At 34.9% G+C, this 27,593-nt stretch overlaps 1 protein-coding gene across 2 annotated transcripts in view; it reads right to left on the bottom strand.

Annotated features, from left to right (window-relative positions):
* rcan2 (regulator of calcineurin 2) overlaps nucleotides 1–27,593 on the bottom strand; it is a 95,431-nt gene that overhangs the window by 12,034 nt on the left and 55,804 nt on the right. Inside the window, exons 1-3 of one of the 2 annotated variants that reach the window (XM_088624913.1) lie at nucleotides 25,892–26,198; nucleotides 6,748–6,921; nucleotides 5,138–5,309 (exon numbers count right to left, since the gene is read on the bottom strand). In XM_088624913.1, coding sequence (XP_088481039.1) covers nucleotides 5,138–5,309; nucleotides 6,748–6,921; nucleotides 25,892–25,978 — 433 coding nt within the window. In that variant the 5' untranslated portion in view covers nucleotides 25,979–26,198. Of the gene's footprint in view, nucleotides 1–5,137; nucleotides 5,310–6,747; nucleotides 6,922–25,891; nucleotides 26,199–27,593 lie in introns of those variants that run through there. The other variant, XM_088624912.1, reaches the window with a different exon arrangement.

Raw genomic sequence — 27,593 nt, 5'->3', positions numbered from 1 at the left:
ACAGCAGCACACACCATGAAAACAGAAATGATTGAGTGAAAAAAAATATTAGCTTGAGTCTGAGCTCGTAGTTACGCAATGCTTTAAAAATAAAACACTAATGCAACCATCTAAAACTGATGATTACGGTACTGATATGAGCTTCATGCAGTTCACTGTACAACAAGCAGCAGAGTTCATTGCTAGTGACTCAGAAATCGGATTGCAAATACAGGATAAACTACAGATTATGATGATGTTCTAACCAGATGGAATTATGTAGTATGAGTTCCTAAAGAGTTACGCACAGCACAGCCAATTGACCAGTGAAGGATTACTCATCCCGATAAAAATAGGATACTGGTGCTGCACAGCATTGCTCAATTATGAAATATTCATTGAACAATCGATTGATGGCACTGGATGTTAAATTTGAAACGTGTGAAAAGACTGTTGTAGTATTACTCATCATTGTTTCAAGATGCTATTTCCCTACATCTGGAAGGAAGCATTCAGGTAAAGCAGGGAAAAATTCTGAGCCTTCTTTGAATGTGCCTTGAATATCACCGATATCAGCATCTTGATTTATAAAGGTCGATGTAAGGAACCTAATCCTCTTGTAAGTTGGATTCAGCATTTAACCAGAAATAAAAAATCATGCTGTCCATAAAAAAATGGTGTGGACCTCAAAATAGTTAAAAATTCTGCTCATGATGTGTTTTATTTGTATTAAACATATTTCTGATTCATAAGATACTGGCTTTTTAACATGTTTACATTGGCATAAATCGAGCATTACACTCCAAAATATGTGAAGTGCATTTTAAAATAAACTAGGTATACTTTATTTGCAGACACATTTGGAGAAAACTGAATTATATTATAAAATAAATCAAATATATTATAAAATTGTTAGATTTAATTAACCAATGTGCCTGAAAACTGTTCAAAATACATGGTAAAATATATTTTTACCCATTTTTAAAATATTACAAGATATTCATTTTACTGTTTCTAGATTTAAATATCTTGGATGAGTGGAACACAACTCATAGGCATAAACAATCGAAAACATTGTTCTTTTATATATTGAGTATCTGATCACTAATAAATAAAACAAAATATACTTGCAACAAAAACTCAGATTTGAAAATAAGACACTGAAGGATAGTGAAATTTGCAATGAAAGGTATTATAACATGGAACTCTACGATCAGAAATGTATTTGCAAAGTACAGCTTTGTGCAAAGCTATTGTAGTCTGCAAAGACTACTGCTGATTCTTTTAAATTAATCTTCTCCTGTGTGAACCAACCGTAAATACTAGTACATTCTGCTGTACGGAAACATTATGGTCATATGGTCAACTTTAATAACTAATGTGAATCAAATCAGAATTTAAAATATATATTATATTTGTGTGCTACAGTAATCTGTGTTTCAGTAGGGTGCTTTCAAGCTTACTGTGTTAATGATGAAAGCATGGAACGCCAAATATGGTTTCATAATTCAGCATATTATATTACATAATCTTAAAATGATCCTTCTAAGCAGAACTAAAAAATGGAATAAGAAATTATATAAGACATTCAATATTGTTCTCAGTGAGATCCCTAATTGACTGGAAACGTGACTTTTTGAAACAGTATCCTGAAGAGAGAGAAATTAAAAATTCTTTATATTCCATTGCCAAATTGTGATTTATTTATTTAGCTAGCCAGTCATGGAATGATCAATTAGACATTGATGTGCTAAAGCAAGCAAGATGGCCAAAATCTGAAACAACTGCTTTAATGTGAAAATATCTCACTTGCCAGGGTACCAGATGGAGTGGGCCCTGGAACATAATCAGAAAATTTAGATTCCTTCTCAGACACGCCTATCCTATTTACCAAACAATGACCAGGCAGAAACAAGAGCACAAATTTAAAAGAATACAAAGTAGAACTGCACAGTTCATTTAAAGAAATATGTTGAAATAAAAATAGCATTCTGTCAATTTGCAGTGGCATTTGGTATACTGTACATATTTATGGGATAGAATAAAGAAACTTACTTTCCTTTGCTACCGTATTTTTAGTGTTGATTATATAAAGGCGTGTGGTTTAAGCCTACAACACAGATTTTGCTTCATTAACAAAAGCAGACACCAATTTAGTATTTTTTATTTCCTAAGCTCTAAGGCATATCTCAACAACATACAATCCAAGAAGCTAAGCAATATAACCCAAGTAGGCATTTTAAAAATTACACCTTAATGCTCATCATTTGGAACTGGTTTCAGCCATACTCAAGAGACACAGAGGAAAAAATCTACACAATAAGCACATCGGCAGCTTCCTCAGTGTAACTGCCTTACAAGCTCATCACCACTGATTTATACTGTATGTAGGTAATGGGACCACCTATTCAAGCTTCCACAAGCACGCCTCTGCATACTCATATACTGTATAAAGGTCCAAACCTAACACACAAAAATACCTGATAATTGTAAATGTAATAGGTTGTATGAGCCTTGAGCCTTCGTACAGTTTAGTGAAGGATCCTGTTGCAGTTATATTATGTCTATGACATACAGTAATGCTTTGTTTATCAATTTTTACATTTGGCTTTAATACTGTAACTTCAGTCAAATGAAAAAAAGAATTGTCCGTAGCAGACCCATCACACAGTAGTTCATGTAATAAGTATAATACATTAGTGTAATAAGTATAATGCTGTTAATCTGTGTTCTCTTTGTCATTTTCTGGCTACCTTCATAATCTTGAAAGAGAACAATGACACCATTCATGCTTTTAAAAATGGCATGTAAATTTACAGAGTAGTGACTTTAAAAACCTAAAATAGAACAAAGGTTGACCTACTTTATAAATAAGATTGCTGCTGATACAGCACTTCTCCCTAGCCTAGGGTTACAGTAACTTCCAGTTGCAAGTAAGTACTGTTTCTATGGTATCTTCAACCTTTTGCTGACAACCTTTATAAAGATACATAGTCCAATAAAAAACGTATTTCCTTTTGAGATCTTCTTTAACATAATTTTGTTCTCTGCATCTCATAAAATGTATTGAAAATCTCCTTGGAACTTTTCACAGTCCTAAATTAAATTGGAACAACCTTTCATAGATGACCATTTTGGCTTTTTTATGGGAACCCTAATGAAATGCAGCTACGCACACAGAGGTTAACTACAAATGATTACTCCAAGGTACAAAAGCAAACTTGCCAAGAACATCAATGAACACAAAAGAAAAACAAAAGAACGGAAACACTACTCCATCTGAATCACAACTTCAGATTTGGGTAACAATACTGTGTCACCATGGATACAGAAAGAAGATGACAAAATATCTAGACTGCAGAGGACTTGCCCATGTAGATAAAAACAGAAGGACCTCTAAGAAAATGGACACCAAACAGCAGAATACAGACAATAGAGTACACAAGGAAAACATAATCCCAACTTTTAAAAAGTCCTTAGAATACATAACAACTCTCCAAAATCTACACAATATTACCACGTCAAGATAGCAGTTTTACAGAAGCATAACCGTGTTGCCTATTCAAGCGTTGCAGCAATTTTTTTAATTATGCAACACATGGCATTGCTGACCTGCAGCTTTGGGGTCCTGTGTTCAATCCTGGACCTGGATTGCTATCTGCATGGAGTCTGTATATTCTCCCTGGGTTCATGTGAGTTTTCTTCAGGTGCTCTGGTTTCTTCCAAAGACATGCTGGTAGGTTGACTGGTTTTGGGGAAGCTTGCCCTCATGTGAGTGTGGGTATGTGTCTGTGTGTTTCCTGTGATGCACTGGCTTCTTGTCCAGAGTGTACCTACCATAACCTTCTATTGGATGAAGCAGTCAGAATGGACAGGTGACATGAACTACATCAGCAATAGTAGTTATTGGATATACAGTACATCATTTCATCCTAGTCCAAGAAGATTTTGCAATCATGAACCATGAAATGTAAATGTATGTCACAAACTGGCATCTACAGCATTTCTGAAATGCACCCCCAATGTGAAAAAACACATTTCATTAATGCTGGATGTATCCTACAATAAACATGCCTAAGCATTGCCTGTACAGTATACAGGGTAAATGACAACACACTGGGGAACCAATCCAAAAACCCACCCTACATTGAGTTCATCATGATCAAAACCAAAACTTGGATACATTAAATGTGCCACCTGGATACATTTTCTTATACTGTATATAGTACATTGTGTTCATACACATTGTTATATTATTGAATTGCATATGCTTGCTTTTGAAATAAAGAACCATTATAAATTATAACACATAAAATGCCTAAAGTTTTCTCTCCCTTGAAATGATCCATTCTGTTGAATTATAAATGATATTTATTTATGCTCAGATTTAAATTGTATACGGAAATTGTATACACATTTGGTTAAAGTGAATATTTTTAATCAAAACACAAACGTTCACACTGAACATTTTTATGGATGGAATGTTGGCAAAAACTGCAAAGGTGAAACAGAAACACAGCATGGATATTTAAAACCATACTACAGAAGTTCAGCCTTTTGGTTAAGATTTAAAGCGAAAACAGGTAGCTTAACAGTACACGTTAAACCTGAACATAGTAAAACCTTAAAGATATTGTGTAGTTTTGTTACTACTTTTTAGAAAGTTACTAAATTTTAGAAAATGTACATTTAATATTTATTTGACTTTTCTTTGAATTCCAAATACCAGGGACGTTTACTAGCTGAACATATAAATATCTACATATAAAAAATCATGAAATATGTATTATTTAGAGTACATAATTAACTCATGGATTTTATTCAGTAAAAGAAGAGTGATTTGTTACCTTGACAGAGATTAAACACATGATCAAAATAATTCTTCACTGTATAGCTGTACAAAAATGTACAATCAGGTTTTACTATTAGAAATTACTCACTCTTTACTCACTACACAACAGCTTCACAACAGCTTTTAGAAACCCTCTGGAGCTCTGTTTTTGCATTTTGCATTTATGATGCTTGATGGAAGCATATTCCTTAACTGCCTTAACTGATCTGGAAGTCAGAGCAGGACTGCCACGTTACCTTGGGGATTTTAGTGGAGTCACTGCAGAGAGGAAGATGTTTGTGTTTTTTTACATCAAAGAGCACTCACCAGGTCCTAGTTTCGCAACTGCGTAAAGCAAGTCGTAGTTGATGACAGGTGTAGCATCGTCAATCTGCTGCCATCCCACAGGGGGTGAGGCTGGGGGGGAGATGAGGAACTGTTTGGAGGGCTGAGGTGGTGCCAGGTGCAGGTTGTCTCCATCCGAGCCTGGATTCTGCATCTGAGGAACAGAGAAGCTTTTTCATCAACCTGCATTGTGTTAGACAGGTCTGTTTGTCGGAGACCATTGTAAATTCACATCTTCCTGCATCTGAATGAGACACTTGACAATCTTTTATCCATTACTTTTCTTGCAACTCTGCTCCCTTGGGCACTTTATTTTATTTATTTCAAGACTGGCGTCTCAAAAGCGGAACCGTACCTACAGTATATTCCATTCATCTAATAAGCAATGGCCTCATATTACTTCAGCATCATGACACCTGGTGGAAATACAGACTCCCTTCTCTCTAGTAATCGCAGTTTGTTACTCATACTGCCTCTTTTTAATACTGTCTTTTAGTTAGCTAAAGGACAAAGAAATAATGCATAGGTGATACACAGATATCAGTTGTGCTTTCAACAAAAAAAACCCCAATATATTTTAGTTCAGGTGGGTAGTTGCGTCAGCACGGGTAGGCTGCAAAGGAACGAGTAATAGGTTTATTCCATAGGTTTATTCAGCATGGAATAAACCTATTACTTGTTCCAATATATTTTAGGACTACTTTAGACTACTCTAGTTAGGAATTTAAACATCATCCCTACATTTGTGATTCACATGTATATACAATTACATACTGTTCAAGTGCCTATCTTTATCTGATTCACCCTATACCTGCTTCTCTTGGCCCTGATGAGTAAACCTCTCTGCTTTGGAACCCCGATGACAAAACCTCACTCAGCATATAATAATAACATCAAGTAACACAAAGTCTATAGAACTCCCATTTACCTGTTTCTCCAACCTAACCATTCCAAAAAAAACCTTTTCAAACAGATTTCTGCTCCTGGGTGTCTAATGAACGAAAAGCAAAAAACAAAAATCCAATAGAGCTCATTTCCAACAACACAACGTTGTCACAGATAGTCAAAGACAAACTCAAGTGTTCAGTGTTCTTTTCCATCATGATCAAATAACAATAAGAGACAGACACTGCCCCTAGACACACCTGCTTAAAACTTGAAAGTATTACACAAATTGCTTGAAAGTATTACACAAACCTCCTATTCTGCTTCACCTCCCAGAACCTCATTCGCAGAGTCTCTCCTGTTCTCATTTCTCAGTATTCTAAGTGAGAGGCATCAATCCCATCGATTTGCAATAATATAGTACTGTATATGAGGCTGAACCCCAGATTCTAACTACTGTCACAGACCTGCCTTCAAGACATATTACACTATATGCATCACTGATGTACAGTATCTCCATACACATCTTCTTATTATTTGGATGTACGGTACGAATATTCTCATCTTGGCAAGTGGATGACTAATCTGAGATTTACAACAGGTAAAAAAAAGATCAAACATGAACACAGGGAGACCATGAATAACTCTCATTAAAATGTACGTATACTGCAATCTGCAATTTCTTATTTCTTCTAAAGCCACCTCACCTGAGCAAAGTAGAGCTTTAGTTTCTTTCCTCTGAACTGTGTTTCATGTAACTCTATCCTGGCACTGGCTGCTGCTTTTGGGTTACTGAAGTTGATCCGCACACGTCTGAAGCTTTTAAACAACTGGAATGTGACATGGTCGTCATAGGCTTGGAAGAGAGCCTCAAACTTTTCCTGCAAAAAAAACAAAGCAAAGTACATTTTATTTCAACATAATGAAAGTGAATCATCTTTATAGTAAGAGTTATATACAGTACCACCAGATACACAGAAGACAGAAGCAAATTTCTTCTTAGATTGATTTTATTGATGAATCAATAGAATTGATGCCATATAGTACTGTACTGTATGTATTCATTATGTTTTTTCTTCATATTAATGTTGGATTAGATTGACTCTTCTAGAAGTTTAAAATTTGAATGTCAAAAGAAAAGTACAATTTCCAAATCATTTAGAACAAAAAACACTATTCCAATACAGTTCAGATCAAACGAGTTCCATTTGTCTCTTGGATTAATACTGCTGCTATAGAATACAAGACTAGAACTAATGAGCAAATGAATAAGTGTCTGCTTATCATCTCCATTCTCACATTTACACACAGCTCAGTGAGAAAATAAGATTCATAATTCTTGCCTCCGTTATCATGAGTTAGTGCAGTACCCACTATAAACCCACAGTAAGATATGAAAAATAAATTCCTTTAGCCTGAGGTCTGACTTTACACAACCGTTCAATACTGAATTTCCATATTCTACAGTCACTCTTATTATTTTCTGCCTTGTTTTCTCTCTGCTGGATTTTCACTTATTGTGATTGGCATCTTGAAAAAAAAAATCTTCTCTTGTACTGTAACTGCCCAAATTGGATTAGTCGATATTCAGTCAGGTGACTACAATTCGTTGTTTTTTTAATATATAATATATATATGAATAGATATAATGTACAAAGAAATATTTTTGGCATTGTTTCTGTGCAATTGCATATTGAATGATACAGTAAAACCTTGATTAAGTAAATACTTTTATATGTTGTTAATTTGTTTGAGGTCAAAAATGTATTTGAATATTTTCTGTTTTCTTAGACTCAAAACCTTGTCAAAACCGGAACATATTCAAACAAATTCAACACTTGCCTTCAATTGTAACTGACTTGTTATTTGGAACAGCATAAAGGAAACAACAATAAAATAAATCTATGTGACAATTAAATATGGTAGCAGTGCAGTAATTAAGCTTTTACAGCATATATTTCAGGTGGCACAATGAAACAGTGGTAAACATTTCTGCCTCTCAGTGTTGGGCCCCAGGTTCAATTTCAGAGCTGAGGTGCTTTTTGCATAGGGTTTGTACTGTATGTTTTCCTCACAGTCATGTGGTCTTTTCTCCCACAGTCCAAAGACTGGTGTGAGTGTGTGCATGACTGTGTGTCTGCCCTGCGATGGAGTAGCATCTCGTTCAGAGTGTATTCTGCTTTGTGCTTGCTGCTTACTGGAAGAGGTTCCTGCTCTCCCATGACCCTCTTTTGGATAAAGCAGTTAGAAAATGGATGGATGTACTGCATGTACAGTACATACATTTAGAAATACTACAATTGAAGCAGAGCTACCAGTAAAAAACATTCACACAAGCTAGGTACAGTATGAGTCCGGAAAAGTAGTAAGCTTTCACAATTTCTTATTTAAAAACACTGTATACCTTCTGTATACAATATATGTTGTTTACACAGTGTGTGCAATATCTACAGTATATTACTACTCTTGCACTATGGGGGGTACAGTGCCAGCTTTCTGAAAAGTTAAATCTGCTGTGAAAAATAACAAAAGCATTTTGGCAACATCAGGGGACTTGCCAACATTATTTATAATTTCATATAGAGCTTGGATATACTATGAATCTGATAATGCACCCAGCATCATTTACATCACCAAAGGAGTCAGAAACTTAGTAAAATCGTTGAACAGATTTTCATAGTCTTTTTGGGAGATTTACAATGACTCAATTATGCCTGTGGTTTATTAAAAATCACTTTAGATTGCACTTAAAAGTAGTAATAGAAGGCATAACATGTTACTTTCCCAACTCCAGTTCTAGAACATGTTTTGATCTATTCTGCACCTTTACATAGGGGTTGTTTAAAAGGGTCAAACTAGACAAGTGGTAAACGTAAGCTTTGTGCTCTAGTATTTTCATTCAACACTAGAGCACTGGACTTATCAGGTAAGTGCTCATTGTGGGACTGTAACTGAACAGAGTATTTAAAGACAATGCCCCCAGTTATGCTGGTACCCACTCCCAGCTGTGCAGGCAGGAGCAACGCGAGTAAAGGACCTTGCTCTAGGGCACAAAAGAAGGGTTTGCAGCAGGTTCTTGAACCCATAACTTGACAGGTATGAGTCCAGATTTACTTCAAATATACATTTTGCTGTCTCCTACCTGGGTCATGAGGCAAACAAAACATTCACATGTCCCGTGACTGAATAAAATACCTTGAGAGCATTACTGCTCCCCTGAGGATGGAACTGGGAAACAGTAAATCAAAATAAGATAAACTGTACTGAACCCTTGTCATGACAGCTATCAGCTGCAGGTATCAAAAAACAATCTGTTTGCTTTACTGTTTTTCCTCAAAGATGCAGCTTTCACTCCTAACATTAAATCCCCTATTGATTTCTGTGAAAGGCTGAGAAAGGAAAACAAAAGAAGCTTATACATCGTTGCGAATGTGTTTCCAATCAAATCCAAAATACAGTACACAGTAGTTGTCCTGCAAATGTACTATCTGAAAGGTCTACAAACCATAAGGGACTTTAAACAAGTGTTTGCTGAAAATGTTTTGTTGAATAACAGATATTTTAAAATCTAAAGGATCTAAAGAAAATCTCCTTTGCTTCAGTGTTTCTTTTCCCTACAAACCCCCAGCTAGCATTGTGATGTACATTTAAGCTAAGAAAAACCATACTGCATTTCATTTTTCATTGCTACATGTGCATTCCGCGTAATTCCAGTAATTCTGTTTTCACTGCTTGCGTGCCTCTGCATTTCAGAAGCGTCTCACTTTTGTAAGCAAAATAAACATGTCAACCGGCAAACAGTCAAACAAAGCAAAATTATATGGAAAAAAAAAATTACATAGTTTACAACAACGTCAGCTTTCAGTAGTAGCTCTGAAGAAACTGGAAAGAAAAGGGCTTGATAGCAACAGACAGGGAGAGTAATGAAGCCTAATTGGTATCCTTACGCTGCCTGGGCTCCCTTGTCACCTTCCTTGCTCACCAGGCAGCTCACGTCAGGCGTGCCTCAAACATTGACGCACATCTCCTCCGTGACGAGCTGCTCATCTGAAGCCAGGGGCTCTTTCAAGATGAAAGAGCCCTCCCGTGGCAATGCCGAAGATGGGGGGGTGAGGGGGAGCGCAACACATTTACTCAGGCAAGTTTGGAATTCCACGGCACACCCCCTGGTCGATTCTAAATGCCACCAGCTACTGTCCCCCAGCCACCCCCACTCTCTGACACACTAACTCACATACACGCAGACAGAGCGTGTTTCTGCGCAGGGCTGATGGCCACTGCATTATGTATAACAGCACAAAACAGCATGTGTGATTTTTTTTTTCTCCCTAGCAGGTGTAGAAATTCACTATAACATCTCAGCAGATGTCGTTACAAGCATTGGAACTGCCTCCCCAGCTGAGGTTTATAATTAAATGTTTATTGACACTGGCCTATTATTTTAATATATGGAAGATATTAGAGAATTATCAAATGTGAAGGACATTACTCATCACTCAGAAATGCCTTTGCCAGTGATGAGGTTACATCAAAACATCAACCCGGTGAGGAAAATTCTAACGAATGTTGCAGTGTATTGTACTGTATATCCGACACTTGAAGGCAGTTTCACTGTGGTAGAAACCAGAAAGGAACTAACAAGGACTGAATTTGGAATTTGGAATTGGCAGATGAGCCAAAGTTTGGATTTAATCTGGGTCGGCTGCCTTCTTGCATCCTGCAGGCTGTTAATTGCATCCTAATTGAATTTTGGAGCTTTTTATTTAATTGGTTCTATACTGTACATTTTAACACCATATACTTCAAGCACTCTGTGATAAGAATCTAGGAATGTATTTAAATGTTATTTTTATGTATACAAACTGCCACAGGCATAAAAAATACATAGGTTATAATGCATATTGTTATCACATAAAACTACTTCGAAGATATAAAATTCTAGAACGCAACTAGCATTTACACAGTTAATGCCCTTGGAACATCACAGGTTGTCAAAAGCTACATTACATGCTAGTAAAAACACTTCATATAATACCTTGATGCATTTAAAGCAATGTTACCAGACTCTGGTTCAAGGAGTTACCCGAGTCCCCCTGGTAATCACAGGTGCTAATTGGATCCTTTTATTGATATACTTGCTATATGGAATGTGTCAATGTTTTGGTTTCATAACTGTTTTTTTAATTAGGTACAATGGTATAAACATGAGAATGAACTTGAATATAAAGCCTTTCTGTTCGTGAAAATAAGCATTGTAGCTTCATTCAATAAAAACAATAAACCAAGTTACAAAATAAAAAAGCCAAGTGGATTTTTAGTCAGTTTTGTTTTCTTATGTGTGTAATTTCACCCAGTATCCAGTTGCACCACAGAACAGTTCACCGGGGAGACTGCAGCTTCCAAGGTAACATTCACAAACATTTTAATGAATATATTTCTAAAAACATTTTGACTTAAATGTTTTATCCTGCTGTGTGAGATATTCTAAAAGTCAATAAATACCCAAAAACTAATGTAAAGGAATCATCTGCTTTAGGTGTTGTTTGAAACCAGTCTTTGGCCTTAAAATAATTCAATTCAGTTTTATTTGTATAGCGCTTTTTACAAGGGAAATTTTCACAAAGCAGCTTCACAGATTTCTGGGCCTGAACCCCCAGTGAGCAAGCCTAAAATACTGACTATGACAAAGCTACAGAAGTCATATTTGAGCCTAGCCTTGATTAAGGAAAATAAATGTGTTCATTATTTTGTATAACCTGTCACATTTGAGAAACTGTTACTTGGGGACACCTTGCGACACCATGTGTCTTGTATGGAGTCAGCCTGGCCTGACATTGAAAATGGTCAACTCAATCAAAGGAAGCAACCCTCTACACAATGTGGGAGTGCATTTAAAACCAAGACCAGGAGGCGAAAGGGAAGTTGGCTTTGGAACAAACCATGTCGTTGAAGCTAGTATTCTGGCTTCTTTCAAGAAATGGCTGGATGAGATGTTTTGATTAATTAGCTACTAATTACTAAATTGGGATAGATGAGCTGAATGGCCTCTTTGTGCTTGTAACCTTATATTCTTATGTAACTTGTGTCACACCTGCCAGAGTACAGCTACATTACCATTAATGCATGAGCATTAAGATCACAGCAACAATGTAAAGTGCTGGTGATATCCAGTATCATGTCTTGCATCAACATTCTTCAAAGGTCCACAGTGTATATAGTGACTTCAAATGTGGTGCAGGCCTACAGTACACACGTTATAGTGAATCATTTACACATTTAAAGACAAAATATGAGATTTAAAGTTTAAATCTATAGTGCATTTTAGCACAGATGCTAAATACTCAGTACATTAATTTCCAGAAAGTATTCAGTATACAGCTTCTGTATTTTGTTTCAAAAAACTTGGTACAGTATGTACCCAACATTCAGCTAAAAAAGTTCAGTTCAAAACACACATCTACAATGGTTTTGCTCATTTGAACCGAAACCATTGAAAAATGTGATCATCTGCATTTAAAGGCTTTAACTCAGTAAGAAAAAAGAGCTTACACATCACAAAGAACATGATTTACTGTATTAACCAGAACCTATCAATTAATAACATATGCAGAATAACAAAGTGCAGTCTCATACTAAAAATGGCAACATTTATTTAAAAAAGTGGTTTTGTGCAGCATTCTCAGATGCCTTATTCCTGGAAAGTTTTTTTCCCCTCATTGCCATTTCATTTTAAAACGTTTTATTAGACAGGCTGCATATTTGTATTCAAAATAGATCACATTCCTTTACAAATATGGACAGTGGGGTGAAAGTAAGACTGCTACAGCATAGCTTTCTAAAAATAACTACTTCCCCAATTGCTGTAGCATCAAAAGCACCAGTGGATGCATTCCTGACAGTTAAAGAAATGGTGAAAGCAATTAACTTTAATAATACGCACTGTGAGGATAGTTTTCTAAAGAAGGTAATTTTTCAGTTCCTTACTGCCCATTAACTTACACACATCAGACAATATTCTCAAAGGAGATTAATGAAATACAGGTACATACATTTTCTAATGCAGTCTTCCCTCCATTTATTTTTAGACATTGAAAATGCTCATATGAAGGTGACATTACAAAGAAGACAATTTAAAGAGGAATATAGCCAACACTGACAAAATTTCTTCCTTGCTGGAAGCTGAAATGTGCATAATATTCACAGACAAAAGTCAGCTTGCTTCATATGCTCAATGCTTGTTATTTCGTGCAACCTCTGCTTTTCTTAGAAAAGAGTATTTGTTCCTGGATGGTTCTTCGGGAGAAAGAAGGACACTGATTCACAAAGAGATCATCTATTTTAGAAACTGTGAAATCTCTTGGTAGGTAGAAAGCTGAGTGTATACCTGCACTACATGCAGTCGTGCTCTAGCATGACTTGTTGAAGACCTGCCAGAGTGATGTTTAGGTTGCAGTATGCCAAATTTAAACCATTAGGAAATAAACATTAGAGCAGATCCTCTGCAGGTTGTCTGTAGCCTTTGTGAGTGAAAAAAAAATACTATCTATATACAGGGAAGAGAATGATCAGTCTATACAATGCCCTCCAAAATCATTGGAAGAGCAATGTAAAATGTATTATTGTTGTTTTTCATTGCTTTTCAAGCAATTTGTGTTTCTAATCATGAGATTGGTGTGAATAATAAGTGTAATATAATAGAATACTGTATATATTATTTTTGGTCATTCTTTGCATAGAAATGATCATATAAGAACAAAAACATACTTTAATTTCAACCCAGTGACTTCACATCTCCATTTGCATTGGGTCATTTTTACATTAAGTCGATTTCAGTGTAAAAGTCAGTATTTGATTGCATATCAAATACTTTGAGGTAGCATAAAGTCTGTGGCCCATGGGACTCATCAGACTGTGGAATCATTTAAGATACTTTACTATAGGTAATTTGAGTTCTTGCCATTTCTTGGGATGCATTAACTTGAATTATTTCTTCAACATGTAAAACTCAAGCTCAGTTGGTTTCAAATCTGGAGTTTGACTTGTCAGTCCTTGGTTGCATTGGCTACAGTATACAACATGTTTTGAATCATTGTCATGCTATATGATGAAGTATTGTAGAATAAGTATGGAAGCATCTTCTTCTACTGTACATACAGTAAGTAGACAAAATGTTTCTGTAATTTTAAAAAATCATTCTGAAACTGCCCTCATTACTTACATCATCAACAAAGATGTGTGAGCCAGTCCCATGCATTGTTCAAAATCCATCAGATCACAGGATAGGATTCAATTGCAGATTCTTCAGTTGTTTTGTTTAATTGTTCTTTGTTTCTATATACAGTACATAATTCAATGGAATATAAAATAGTTAAAGTTGTTAATTGTGATGAACAGAAAGTCATGTCATTAAGCATGACATTGCAGTTTAAATCTTAGAACCAGTGACTAACACACCTCAACTACTTAGTGGGAAGAGTAAATATGATTTAATATATTAATATGAATTCTACAGTTTGTGATTTTGGGTTACTTTGTAAATAAATAAATCACAGCTTTAAACCTACAAACCTGTAGTTGTGCTTTTTTTATTTTTTCTTTCTTCTACAATGCTGACACAGAGAATAATCCCACATATTGAAGTATATACAGTACAGTAAACAAGATTAATGGGCAGTGCAAGTGTAAAGTGCTTTAATCTTTTAAATAGGGTGTATTGTAGTGTTATTCATTTTTAAGACTATCTGCATTATATTCCACTTTCCAATACGTGACAGATCACATTCTACAGAATATGAAAAGCTTTTGAATATCCATTCAGAGCACTATCTGCATAAAAGCTGAAAGGGTAAAAATTCTTATTTATATAAAATATCAAGAATCAAGGACAGATTGTGAGTGCAGATACAGTAGCATCTCTACAATCACACAGTCACATTTATATAGAAGTGGAGAAATATGAATGCCAGGTGTTCCTGTTTTAATTATCACTGAGTCATCCATACAGAATATCTATGGTTACGTTTTTCTTCAAACCTATTTCTATTATTCACATATATTGCAATTACTCTGAATCACTGAGATCACATGCTGAAAAGAATAAGCTAACCACTGTCTAATCAGTCAGATTCTAGCTACTGTGTCTTCCATCCTATTAGACCTAGTCAGCCAAGCAAGGATAATTTGAGTGCAATATTTTTAAGAAGTCCAGCTTTTTTGCTATTTTCTACTATTAGGTTACTACTACTATAGTAATAAGAGACAAAGAACCTGAAAACAGAGTAAAAAAAGTAAAACCTACCACCTGTGGGATTCTATAGAACATACGTTATATTATATATTGTACATCTCAGGAATATCATTATTAATTCAAAACGTTAAGATAGAGGTAGAGATTCTTTGGTAAATCAGAAGGAGCATGGGTTAACAATTTAAGTAAAGAGGAATTGATTGTATCTACCACTGGCATTCATAACCAAATAACAACTTGACAGCTCCATTCTAATTTTATAACAGAAAAGGGATTCGAAAAATGATATGCTTAAATGTGACAGGCTGGTTGTGCTAAAGGCAGTCCAATAATCCATGACAATCTCCCTAATACCCATTCCTAGAAAAAGCACACTTACTCAAACAGCACTTAAGAAGTGAAAGAAACGTAAATCCAAATATACACATAAACAGAAAATAATTATTTCTGCTCAGTCTACATATTCTGAAGGTGTTCTGAAGTGCACATACAGTATCCCCCCATGTGTATGTTGCTCTGCTGTTAATTGCTACATTAAACTACAGCCAGGCCAGTCAAAATGCTACATAGAACACAAGCACTGTACTCTTAAGCTACAGTTTCCATAAGTAATGTCTTGTCACTTCCATTAACAGATGTGGCAAACAATAATATACTATAGTACATACACTGTACAGTATTTGATTCTTTGCAGCTGCTTCTTGTGATTGTGCTTGTGATTGGTTGTATAAGGTAGCTGCTCGAGGAAGGAACTTCACCAGCTTCTAGAAAAAGTAAAAGCAAAGCTGCAATGTGAAGTCAGCTCCCCATGCCATCTGATTCGGCATTAAGGATTTCATTTAGGGAGATTTACTGTTATTGCACTTATTTATTGCTAGAAAAAGTCAGCATCACAAACTAATATTAAATGCAGTGAAGTAGGTACAGAGAATCCCTCAGGATTCATAAGATATGTGGAGACTTGGTAATAACATAACCGTGCTTCTCTTGGTAATCACATTTCTTTAATCTTTTTTTTCCATAAACATCACCTCCTGTTAATCTCACAGTTCTGTTTTTTAACAGAAACAGCCATATTTGGAATTCACCCAAATGATCATCCAACAATGTCAAGGAAAACATTTTTTATATATAATCTTCTCCATAGCTGGCCTATAGTCCTTGTTACATTATTTTTACATTGTTGCATTCATGAATTTTCATTTGTTGAATAGTTTCCCTTTTGTTAAATGTGATTTTCATCAAATAAAAAGTGGTAATATTAAAATATAGGCTTATTGAGGCTGTGTAATGTAAAAGACATGTCTTCAAAGAGCATGCTCTCTAAGTAACCTAAAAACTGTTTTAAAAAATTTGTTTAAGAAGCACTTCTCCTATTAACATGATCAACTAAACATTAAAGATCAAATTTTACAAAAGTGTTACAGCTGTTACAGCTGTTCATACCCCCAAACAATTCTATTTATGGTAAGAGCTCTATACAAGACAGCACAAGCTTCAGTTGTCACACAAAGTATTGCTTCTCTAAGCTATGGCTGATGTACTGACATTCATTCCTTATTCCCTGCCAAATGAATTCCTCAATGTCTGGTAATTACTTTGCAATACAGACTAATTACTAACAGGGATTAATTTGTGATCAACTATCTCAATTTATCATCCAGAAGGATTTGAAACTAGACCTTCAGTTTGAAAGAGTTACCATCACTAGACAGATATTTTGCAATCAACCACCATATTAAATAATTTTGAACCACAGCATGATTTAATTCAAAAGCTAAGGCTGCCATTGAGCCCTGCTTTGAAAAATACATACCCAGAATATACTGTATATAACACATAAATGTGGAATCATACAGCTCAATCTTCTGTATGTTAACTGGACAACCATGACTGAGATCAAATTTGTGGATGCTTGCTTTTAACAACAAAACTTTGGAAATTCTTAATACAATGCAGAATCTACAGCTACTCCACAGCTAGAACATTATTGTGCTGTACAGTACAGTTAGAATTTTAATGAAAAACATTCCTGGTAAAAGCTAGGAGTCTTAATGTTTTGACCAAGTACAAATGGTTTTTAAAAAATCTAAGCACACAATAGCTTGAGTGTTATTAATTTTGACTGTGTTTATTCTGGTGACAAGGAAGACATAACAGCCATGAAAATGAACTATTGATCTAAAAGGAAACTATATCACAAATAATAAGAGGAATGGGAGGGTGATCACTTAGATTCTGTTCTCTCCCAAGAGATACCTCCTTCTATTTGTTTAAATATAGCTGCCTAAAACTCTTTGTTGACTAAAAACTCTGCAACAACAGACTGAGAAGATGCTGAACTATTAAATGTATGAATTATGGATTTCCATAACTGTATTATAAAGTATATTACAAGTACTATATATTATAAGAGTACTATTCATACTGTAACTGCATTTAGGACTGAAAATATGAGGGATGTATTCACAGCAATATTCACAGTAGGCTCGAGCAAACTTTTTAATGTTAAACTTGGCTCCATGGCATCATTCATTAAATAGCGATTTAGTGAGATTTGTGGATCACACCTACAGTACAAACAAGCCGCACCAAAAGCTCTCCTCCCAGTTACAAGATTTCAAAACTCTTGAATATGACTACTGCCCTGATTGTTGTTTGGTGCAAACAGAACACAAATGTAAGGAAGAGAAGAATACAAAATAAACATATTCATGCGTAAGAGAAAAAAGGTTTAAGAGCTGTTGATGTTTCATCTGCCAATAAGTATTTTACCAAGATACTCTTCAACATTAAATTAATACAGTCATTCTGTATTAATTCATTTTTAGTCAATTAGTTCAGTCATTATCAACCAAAACTACATTGAGTAGGTGTTAAAGTATTGCAATAGTCCTGATGGTCGATTCTCTGTGGTTTACATTCAAAACATTTGAGGCAGTTTCAAAGAGTCTGAGTGATATTAACTACAAAAGATTTAAGATCAGCATCCTGGTTGGAGTCTGCACTTTAAATAAAACTAATAAAAAACACTCTAGGGTGGAAATGACTGGTTTATTTACAGGGCCACAAACATGTTTATTAACTAAAGATTTTTCTGGACAAAAAACAAATCTACCACAGATACCGTACCATGGTCTCTAGATGAATAACACAGAAATCTGGGCTCCAGGTCCAATCATCTTAATTTTTCATTAATGACCTAAATTCTGACCTAAACCTGTACCAGGTTTGAAATACAACCAGGATAACATCACTGATTTATACATCAAACAGTTGTCTGGTTTCTGCTTCTAAAATGGTGGCAAAGGCTTCAAAAACAAAAACAAATCACAAAGGACAGAAAAACAAACTAAAATATTCGTATGTCAGTTTTCCTAATCTAGAAAGATTTGACTAATTCATAAGAGATTAGCGGTGAGAAACAATTTCACAAGAGTGAAGGAAAGGCTTCTACAACTTCTAGTATTTGTGCAAGAGGTGATGTAAATCTTTCTCAGTTTTTGACAAGTTCACCACATTTTTTAGAAACTGATTTCCTAGAGATCTCATAGGAAACAAATTACTGTATTTAGCCTTTTATATTGATTTATTTAAAAAATATATTTTTTCAAATCAAAACATATTGTGCTAATAATAGGAAACAAAATTCTTACACAAAACATTATTAATGTAATGTGGTAAGCTCAAATGAGTGCAATGCAAAAGGCAGAATATTTACAATTGTAAAGAGTTATTGTAAAGCATGAAACCATGGGAAACAAACACAAACCAAACAAAAGATCTAAGAATCGGAATCCTACTAGGAAAACTTAAAAAAAAATACTAGATACGATATGTTTACTGTGATACTTTTCTTTTTTTATTGTCTTTATACTCTACTTCAGTATAAATTACAAACCCTTGTATTGGCAGTGAAAAAACAACCTTAATTTACTTACTGTGGAACAAACTTAATATGTTTCAACTTCCAAGAGACCACCTAGTTTTATTACTAGTCTAGCAAAGGCGAAGACTGTAGTAAACTTTAAAGGTCAAAAGTTAAAGGTCCAGATTATTGCCATTTGTAACTTCATTCCAGTTTTAAGGTTCATCTATTAAAAACACTGGTTTCTAATCATCCTGCGTGACGCTTCACTTTGCACGTCTCATGTTAGTGTCTTTAAGACCTGCCCTCCTTTCCGTAAAAAAAATGCAAACATTACTTCAGAGTCTAAAGGTTTAGCATTTATTGGGAAAGTATAGATCAATTAAGTGTGATTACTGAGACATTTTAAGAAGTATCTCTCTTATTATGTATCCTCGAGAAAAAGCTTGAACATTGTGACAGTACTGTAGCTCTGAAGCAACTACAGAAGCAATGTCTTGACTCACAACAAAAAGGAATGTGGACCAGTAAATGTCTGTACCAAATTTGAAGAGTCAAGAGAATACCAACTGGGAGGCCTTATTAAAAAAGAAGAAGCCAAGAAGTTTGCCGGAAAAACATGCTTGTGAAGGGCTGAGAACATAATCTTGTGAAAAACCATACTGTAGGTAACACCCTCACCCATTAGACTGAAAAGGCCTGATGAAGATGGTTCATGTTTTGTTGTGCAGGCAATAACAAACACCTGTGCACAGCTAATATCATAAAATCCTGCTGCTGGAAAAATGACAGTGAAAGAATGTTACTGGGATAAGCATAGCAACATGATAGTATGGAAATTGCAATTTCATTAACATGGCAACTCAGGACTCTGACAGAATGTAGTTTGCTGAGTGCTAATGTGCTCTTTTGTTTTCCTTTTTGTCACTCCATTTCAGGTGTAGTCCCCATTCAATCTGTGTGAGGACAGTTTACCCACCATGCCAATTTTGTTAGGATTACGCAGAAACTTTAAAAAGATGACTTCTAAAGCAGAGCAGAGTTCATTTCTTTTTCTATTTTATTTTCCTGGGGCAAGCTAATTTTGATATACAGACTCTAGTTGAGAACCACTGGGAAACCACAAGAAAGAGATCTTTTTATTGGTTGGTTTGGGCTGTATGGGGTAAGCCTGTTTATATCATTAACACTGAAGATTAATTTGCTACCCAGCGTTCAAATTGTTTTATTGGGATGCAAAGAGGTTTGTCTTCCTTTTGATATGAGTTTTGTGCTTTTTTATCTGTATCACATTAGTGTGTGCAATCCAATCTATGTGAATATGGTAAATTGTTTTTTTAAAGCTCATGATTTTATCAATGAAGAGATTACTTTTGTGAAATTGTGCTTTTAGCAGATTTTAACAATTATAAAATAAATGTAGGTTTGAATACTGTGACCCTTCTTCATCATTGAGACCATGTTTGCTCAACCAGTCGAGGAATCTTGTGTGTTTTGGAACCACCAGACTATAAACGTGAGAGGTTCTCGAAGTCTTTTATGATACATAGGAGGTGTAGTCAGATTAAAAAGTTCCACCTTACATTTAAAGCTATAGCTTATCCACTATACTGTATGAATGCTCTCCAGCCTCCTAAAGTTCCTCTTTTACTTTGATTATCTTTGCTAATCTTGCAGATTTAATGCCCTTCTGAATCTTTCTTCCGACCCTTCATTGATACGGAAATAATCTAAATCTTTATACAGCCGTCATGTCATGTTAAGCCTTACATCCTTGATTTAACCATTTGAGTGCTGGATTTTAGATTTTCAAGGACACTTTCAATTAAATGATCAGTTTTACTAATGATTTCACTTATCCTTGAATGAAATGAAAGACTTGTTTATAATATTTTACTGCACCTTTAATGAGAACTTTGGAATCCAGTGCTCTGAATATAATCAACATACAGTATGTAGCAAAATTGCCAGTGTTACAGAGAGTGCATTATTTACGTTTATATTTTTTAAATTGAGTTAGATGTCTTTAAAAAAAAAAAACAATTAAAATCACAATGAAGATGGAAAAGGAAAATGCAGTGAGGAAAATGTCACTTCCAATAAAAAATACAAGAAAAAAGCCACCTTCCACCCAAGTTTCACATGGAAACCACAGCAAAAATCTGTACTGTTTGTAGCAAACCTCATTCCACAGATATTATTTTTGGCAAACTGCATCGCCAGTACATTTTAGCACCAAGTAAATTTGTAACTACCCTTTTTGAATTACATACAGTACTCTCTCCTGGGAAGTGATAGGAAGGTTGACTTAAGTGAAAAAAAACCCACAAAAAAAACATTTATTTTCACAATTTCATTCTAAAAATACATGTAAAATCCAGTAAAGCATGAAATTAATGTTAAACATTTTATTCCATGCACAACCTTTGCTTTAACTGTGACTAGATCCACCAGCAACCAAGCCTCCATACTCCATACTTTACCTTACCAAGCACAAGAAAGATTCCACATTCCTTCACCTTACCTTGGAGATTATTCTACTTTAAAAGTACTTTGAATTTGCATTGAACCTTCAAAACTTTTTTTATGTGGCAGAGTATGAAATTGTAAATTGATGTTAGATTAAGGCTGATAGAACTCTACATTCCACACACATACAGTATGCAAATTCACGTTAAAATTGACAATGAAGTTACACAGTCCAGAAACCAGAGAAACTAGTTTGGTATGCACACTGGCATGTAGCAATTACCGTACATTTTTTCGGAGCCAAACAATCATGTTCAATATTTGTCAACTGTCAAACATATGCATCTAACAAATACCCAAATGGAGACTAAAACCACACATTCAGAGTACAGATAATTTTAAATTTAACAACAAAATCTTTGCCTTGTAATCAAATCCAGGTCCATTTGAAGGAGAGGTAAATTAGTCAAAAGCTCTGGGGAGACAGGAACAGAACCTTTTGTTTCTGCTGGAACACTAATTCATCTTAAATAAAACCAGATTCAAGTCTCTACAGTCCTTTTTACACACTGTACTTTGACCTTTGCTAAATATAAATCTTCTCAAGCAGCACTCGACTAATGACCCAAAGTTCTCTGCAGATTTTTTTCAGGAAGTCCTGTGTTTTGGGGATTGTTGATAAAATCTCCTTGAAGCCATCATTTTTAATTATCATGCTTTTAGCATACTAAAACTATGCTACAAGCACTAGCTATTGCCTTGCCAACTCAACAATACATTAATCAAAAACACATGCATGAAGTTTAACAGAGTGGGGTCAGTACTGACTGAACTGGTTATGTAAAGAACAATTCTGCATCTTATCACTAATATCACCTCATATGTTAATGTCGTGTTTAGCACATGAACCGTGAATGTGTTATTGAGAAATTACAGTTACTTTTCCATTTCCCTTGGTTCTTCAAAGTAAACAGGTGACCTGATCTGATAGTTTTTGAACAGTGGCTTGTTTTATCTTTTCTGTCTGTAATAATAAAAATAGTTTTTTGTTATTCAAAAGTTTGCACTTTTTACAAAAGTGTCTAAAAACAGCACAGTAGAGATATCTGGGTTTACTGTATCATTCCTTTCTTTACCAGATATGCCCACAAAACAGCCATGATTGAGATCCAAGCTAGTTTAATTTTGGAATGTTGATGAGATTAAATTTAAAGACAGGACAGCTGCAGGGAATCATATTTTACAAGACACAATGTGTATTGTGTGCTGACACACAGGCACATACAATAAATTCCAACACAGATGAGAGAAAACCACTACTTTACGTATTAAACACTATTACTATTTTTATATTGTGATCAACACAGGGACATTCTTAAGCCAAACAACTTGCCTAGGAATAACTGCAGAAGCCTAGCTTAATTTAACAACAGCTAACTTACTTTTTTGTTCATACAGTATTTTGTCTTTTGTTCTGTTCAAGAAATCCTTTCCCAAGATTTATTTTGTAAAACAATAAATGCCTTTGGTTTCCCATTTATGATAGGAGGAGATTGCTCAAGCCGTTCATGCAAGATTTTGATTTCTCAAAACTAGGTGACTACAAATGAGAGTGAAAAAGCTCATCATCACTATCATCTCTATTTCTATATTACATAGAGAAATGTTCTTCATCCCCAAAGAGGGATGCTTTACATTTCCTCCAGAAAAGCATATGTGGAATTGCACTGAAAACTCCAAAAAGGGGAGTACGTCCTTAGACAAGGGGCTGCTGATTTATGGAACATTCTACCTTGCCATATTGTGGAAAATGATAGCCCCATCTCTTTCAGGAAATTGATGGATGAGATAAGATACTTAGGTCAACTGGCTATCTACTGTATCTGGTCAACATATGCTTGTTAAGAACAGAAAATAAAACATATGATAGATTCTTGATTGGTAATTAGAGAGTGGGGAATTTAAACTTTGTAACAGAGAGTGAATTGTAACTAAAGATAGCTATTCATTACAAGGAATCTTCATGAGATAAGATTTCCGTTTCTTAAAATGCAATCTGTGCTGTGTGCAGCTTCCACCAGGCTGGGATTCTGTCACTATCTCTCAGGCATGTCCCAGCCCTAAACCACACAGTCTCACCAACAAGTGAGAAACGTCTAATATTAAAACGTCTCACATCTCTCAGTGGGATATTTCAGCACTATTGTGAATTTGGGAAGTGATATCACTCTAATGCTCTCATTTTACACACTGCATGCCCTGTTACACCAACTAGTGGTCTCCAACTCTTGTTCTGGATAACTTTCATTCTTCTAGCTTTGTAGGCATCTTCAAAATGTGACTAAAAATTCCAATAACCTACTGAGAGATTGATTGGATTACCAAACCAGGAACAGAGAGCTCCTAATTTTCAGGTGGATCCTAATAAATGTATATTTACAACATCTCCCATGAAGGCCAGTTTTGGTGCTGTGAAGTATTGTGTTATGACTCTCACCTACTGTATTTTGAAAACACACCGCTGAGAAGTAGACAATATAACAAAAGAGAATGAAACATTCCTTCCAGGTATGTGGCAACACATTTCTATTGTTATATTGTGGCAAAAAAAGACAAATGGCACTTTATTAGAGTTCTTTCTATTTGTTTTTTAATAAATAATTGTAATGTTGTTCCGATGAGTAACTAACAGAAGGTGGGAATCTACAACATTATAGAATTCTACTTCTCAAAGGTTTTTTTCTTCTTGCATACTCACAGCTCTCCATTATTGAAATTCAGAATACTTTGGTCAGTGCATTTTTCACCTATTTACCATGCCATACATACAGTATTTGTGTATGTCCACAGTCCAAGGGAAATAAGACATGCAGTAGTGACTAACTTGGCTAAGGATCTACAGTACGTGTGACTGAAAAACAATATACAGTAATCAAAATTGTCTATATGTTGATTACCAGTATTACAATTTTATCCAATTAAATTCAAATATTCAGTGACAAAATAATTTGAAAACTGAAATTATTGATACAATGCACATCACATCAAATCACATCAACCTTTTTTTCTTCTCTTTTCCCTTCAGCCATATTTTAGTAGTGTCTGCTTAATAAAGGGTCTGCTACACTCTACTTTCACTTTCAGCAGATAACTGCAAATAACGTCATTTGTCTTGTAGACAGTTTGAGACTGTACTAGTTACCGCCAAATGCACACTTAAATCCAGGACTATAGTCCATGTGTCAATTTGGCTACTATAAATAATTAATTTATAGCAAATCTTTTAATTTAACAGCTTCACTGGTGTATTTGTTAGTATTTCTGAGTTATTGGTGGGTTTTTTTTTTACCATTTCCATTCATCATATTTAAAAAAACTGAGTGTTCTGCTATTCATAATGAAAAAATTACAGGCATTTCCTATCTGAGCATGAAGCATTTTGCCATTCAGCTGCAGGAGAAATACCAAAGAAGTACAGTTATTTTTCAAGATGTGGTTCTGATTGCAACTGTCAAAAACAATACTAAAAATATCTCAATAATTACATTGGGCACCTTACATACAAGGTAAATCTTCAGATACTGAGGCAGAGAGGTTTGTAGAGGGATCCCATCACAGAGACCAGTCAAATCTATGGATATTTCATTCACACACTTGCATTACTAAAGTACAGCAATAAAATGGCCCTAAAATAATTGAATGTACAGTGGATCTCACTTTTGTGAAAAGAAAAGGCACAGAGATGCATAGAGACTGTAAGACAATTTACGTTATTATTTTTATACATTATTACAATAAAACATTACTATAATAATAATGTCACTGGGATAAATGCTTACAACATGAAGAAATCACCTTTCCCAAAAGATTTAATATGAAACTATAGTATTAAAACTTGGACTTCACAAAGACGTGAGGCCGACAAACGGAAAAAAACCAAAAAAAGGAAATCAGGTTCAGTTTAAAAGATTAATTTACCCTTTTCTGCTGTGTTCAAAAAGTAAGCTTAAAGTTACTGGAACCATTAAGTCATTACGGGAAATTGAACCAATGTTCAAAACAAGGAGGAAGCAACACATTTTAAGATTTTAAGAAGGAAAAAGAGACAATTTCAACTTTCAATCCACTGAAAGTTAAGGCAAAGCAACTGTGCAAACGCCAAATGTATCTATCCTCATCCTTCCTTTAATAAAGTCTATAAAGCAATGGCAACTGGAACTTTTTCTTTTGTTAATCTGTTCTGCCAATCGATCAGATCATTTCTTACCTTCACCTCCTGGTTAGTAAATACCTCCACATCCACCACGCATGCAATCAAAGTGGAGATATCACAGTCCATGCTTCTTGCAGGCATTCTTTCACCTTTTTCAACCTGCCACCGGTTTAGCTAATAAGATTTCTTTCAAAACTGTCCTCCTCTAAATCTAACTGAATACAGCACTTGGACCTACAGTACGCAAGCTTTCTTTTTTGTGCTTGTTCTTGCTTCCCTTGTTCTTGTGCTTCCAGAACTCTAAATCCTTCCAACTCTCTGATAGCAGGCTGTCTCCCTGTTCTGTTGAAGGAAAGCAGGAACACGGAGCTGCAGCACTCCAGCCCCCCCTTGCTCTTTCTCTGTGCAATGACATCATTGCCAGACTGACATCAGCCACATCTATTTTTTTAGCCTTTTCTTTTTTTTCTCTCCCACTGGAGGCAATGCAGTAGAGCAAATTGAACATGATTATGTGCCAAAACTGATTTCAAACTAATCAATTCAGGCAACATTTGTCAGAGATCTGAGTCACTGCCGTAGATTTTGCAGGGCTGCTTCAGTTAGTAAAGACAGCTATTTAAGGTTCTGAGTGATAAATAATACATATTTAACCATATTAAGAGGATTACATTAGCATTTTGTAGTGAGTTAAAACAGTATGTTTCAAAAATGATCATTTTCTTTTAACAAACGCTGATAAAGAGATATAAAGATAAGCTTCAATGCCAAGCCACAATAATATTGTGGTAAATAATTAATAATGACAACAGAACTGTAAACACCTTTTCAGAAGCAATTTAAGCATTTACTTAAAAGCTAAATACATTAATATTTTTAGAATTAATAATAAATAAAATAATGAATGTTCTTAATTTGTGATCACATGCAATTTTGGTACTAAGCTAATATTTTTACTTTTAGAATTAAAATGTATTTGTTTTAAAAATCATTGTGCTGAGGAAAATTACCTGCATTATGACATATGTAGTCAGACCCTATTGTAATGCTCTTTACTTGAACACATCAAATACTGTATATGTTTTGTTGTCACTCTCTTGAATTGTAATGAAGCTACTGTATAAAGAAAATGCTAGAGATCTAAAAGTCTTCTGCAAAGATAAAATCAAATCCAACAAAAATAAAGCAACTGCTATTCAACACTTTCACTAGAACACAGAACTCAAAAGAGAGAGTTGTATACAGTATGTAGAACACAAGGAAAAGAATCAGAGAAAAAATATTTTGTTGAGGTCTGATGAATTTGCCTTTTACAAAAAAAGGAACATGAATTTATTTTAATCCACTGTTTTAGTACCATTTAATTTCAAGGGTTTTAAAGACAATGCAGAGCTCATTTGGAGTAAATGTATTGAACAAATAAGTGTTGTCAGACACTGTAGTCAGAAGACTGCTGTTATAAAGCACTGTGCAATGAAGCCTGCAGAAACCACAGCACTTCTCACCTAATTTTCAGGAATTCAGCCTGAAGGAGACTTTCTATAGGAGGTGCCTTTTGTTGGAATAGTTAATGTAACCTAAAACAGTTTTATTTCCTTCCCACTTCACATTTGCCTTATCAAACACCGGGCATTGTATTATGTATTATTGTATAATTCATCCAAAATAATGTCTTCAGGCACTGATCTCATTGGTTACTGAAAGACTTGTCAATAACAATTAAATTGCTACAGAAAGACTCCATGATACCGCTAGC

This window comes from Lepisosteus platostomus, chromosome 3 (genome assembly GCF_059453375.1).
Source record: "Lepisosteus platostomus isolate fLepPlt1 chromosome 3, fLepPlt1.hap1, whole genome shotgun sequence".
Lineage (NCBI taxonomy): Eukaryota > Metazoa > Chordata > Actinopteri > Semionotiformes > Lepisosteidae > Lepisosteus > Lepisosteus platostomus.
This window is presented reverse-complemented; position numbering and strand designations above follow the sequence as displayed.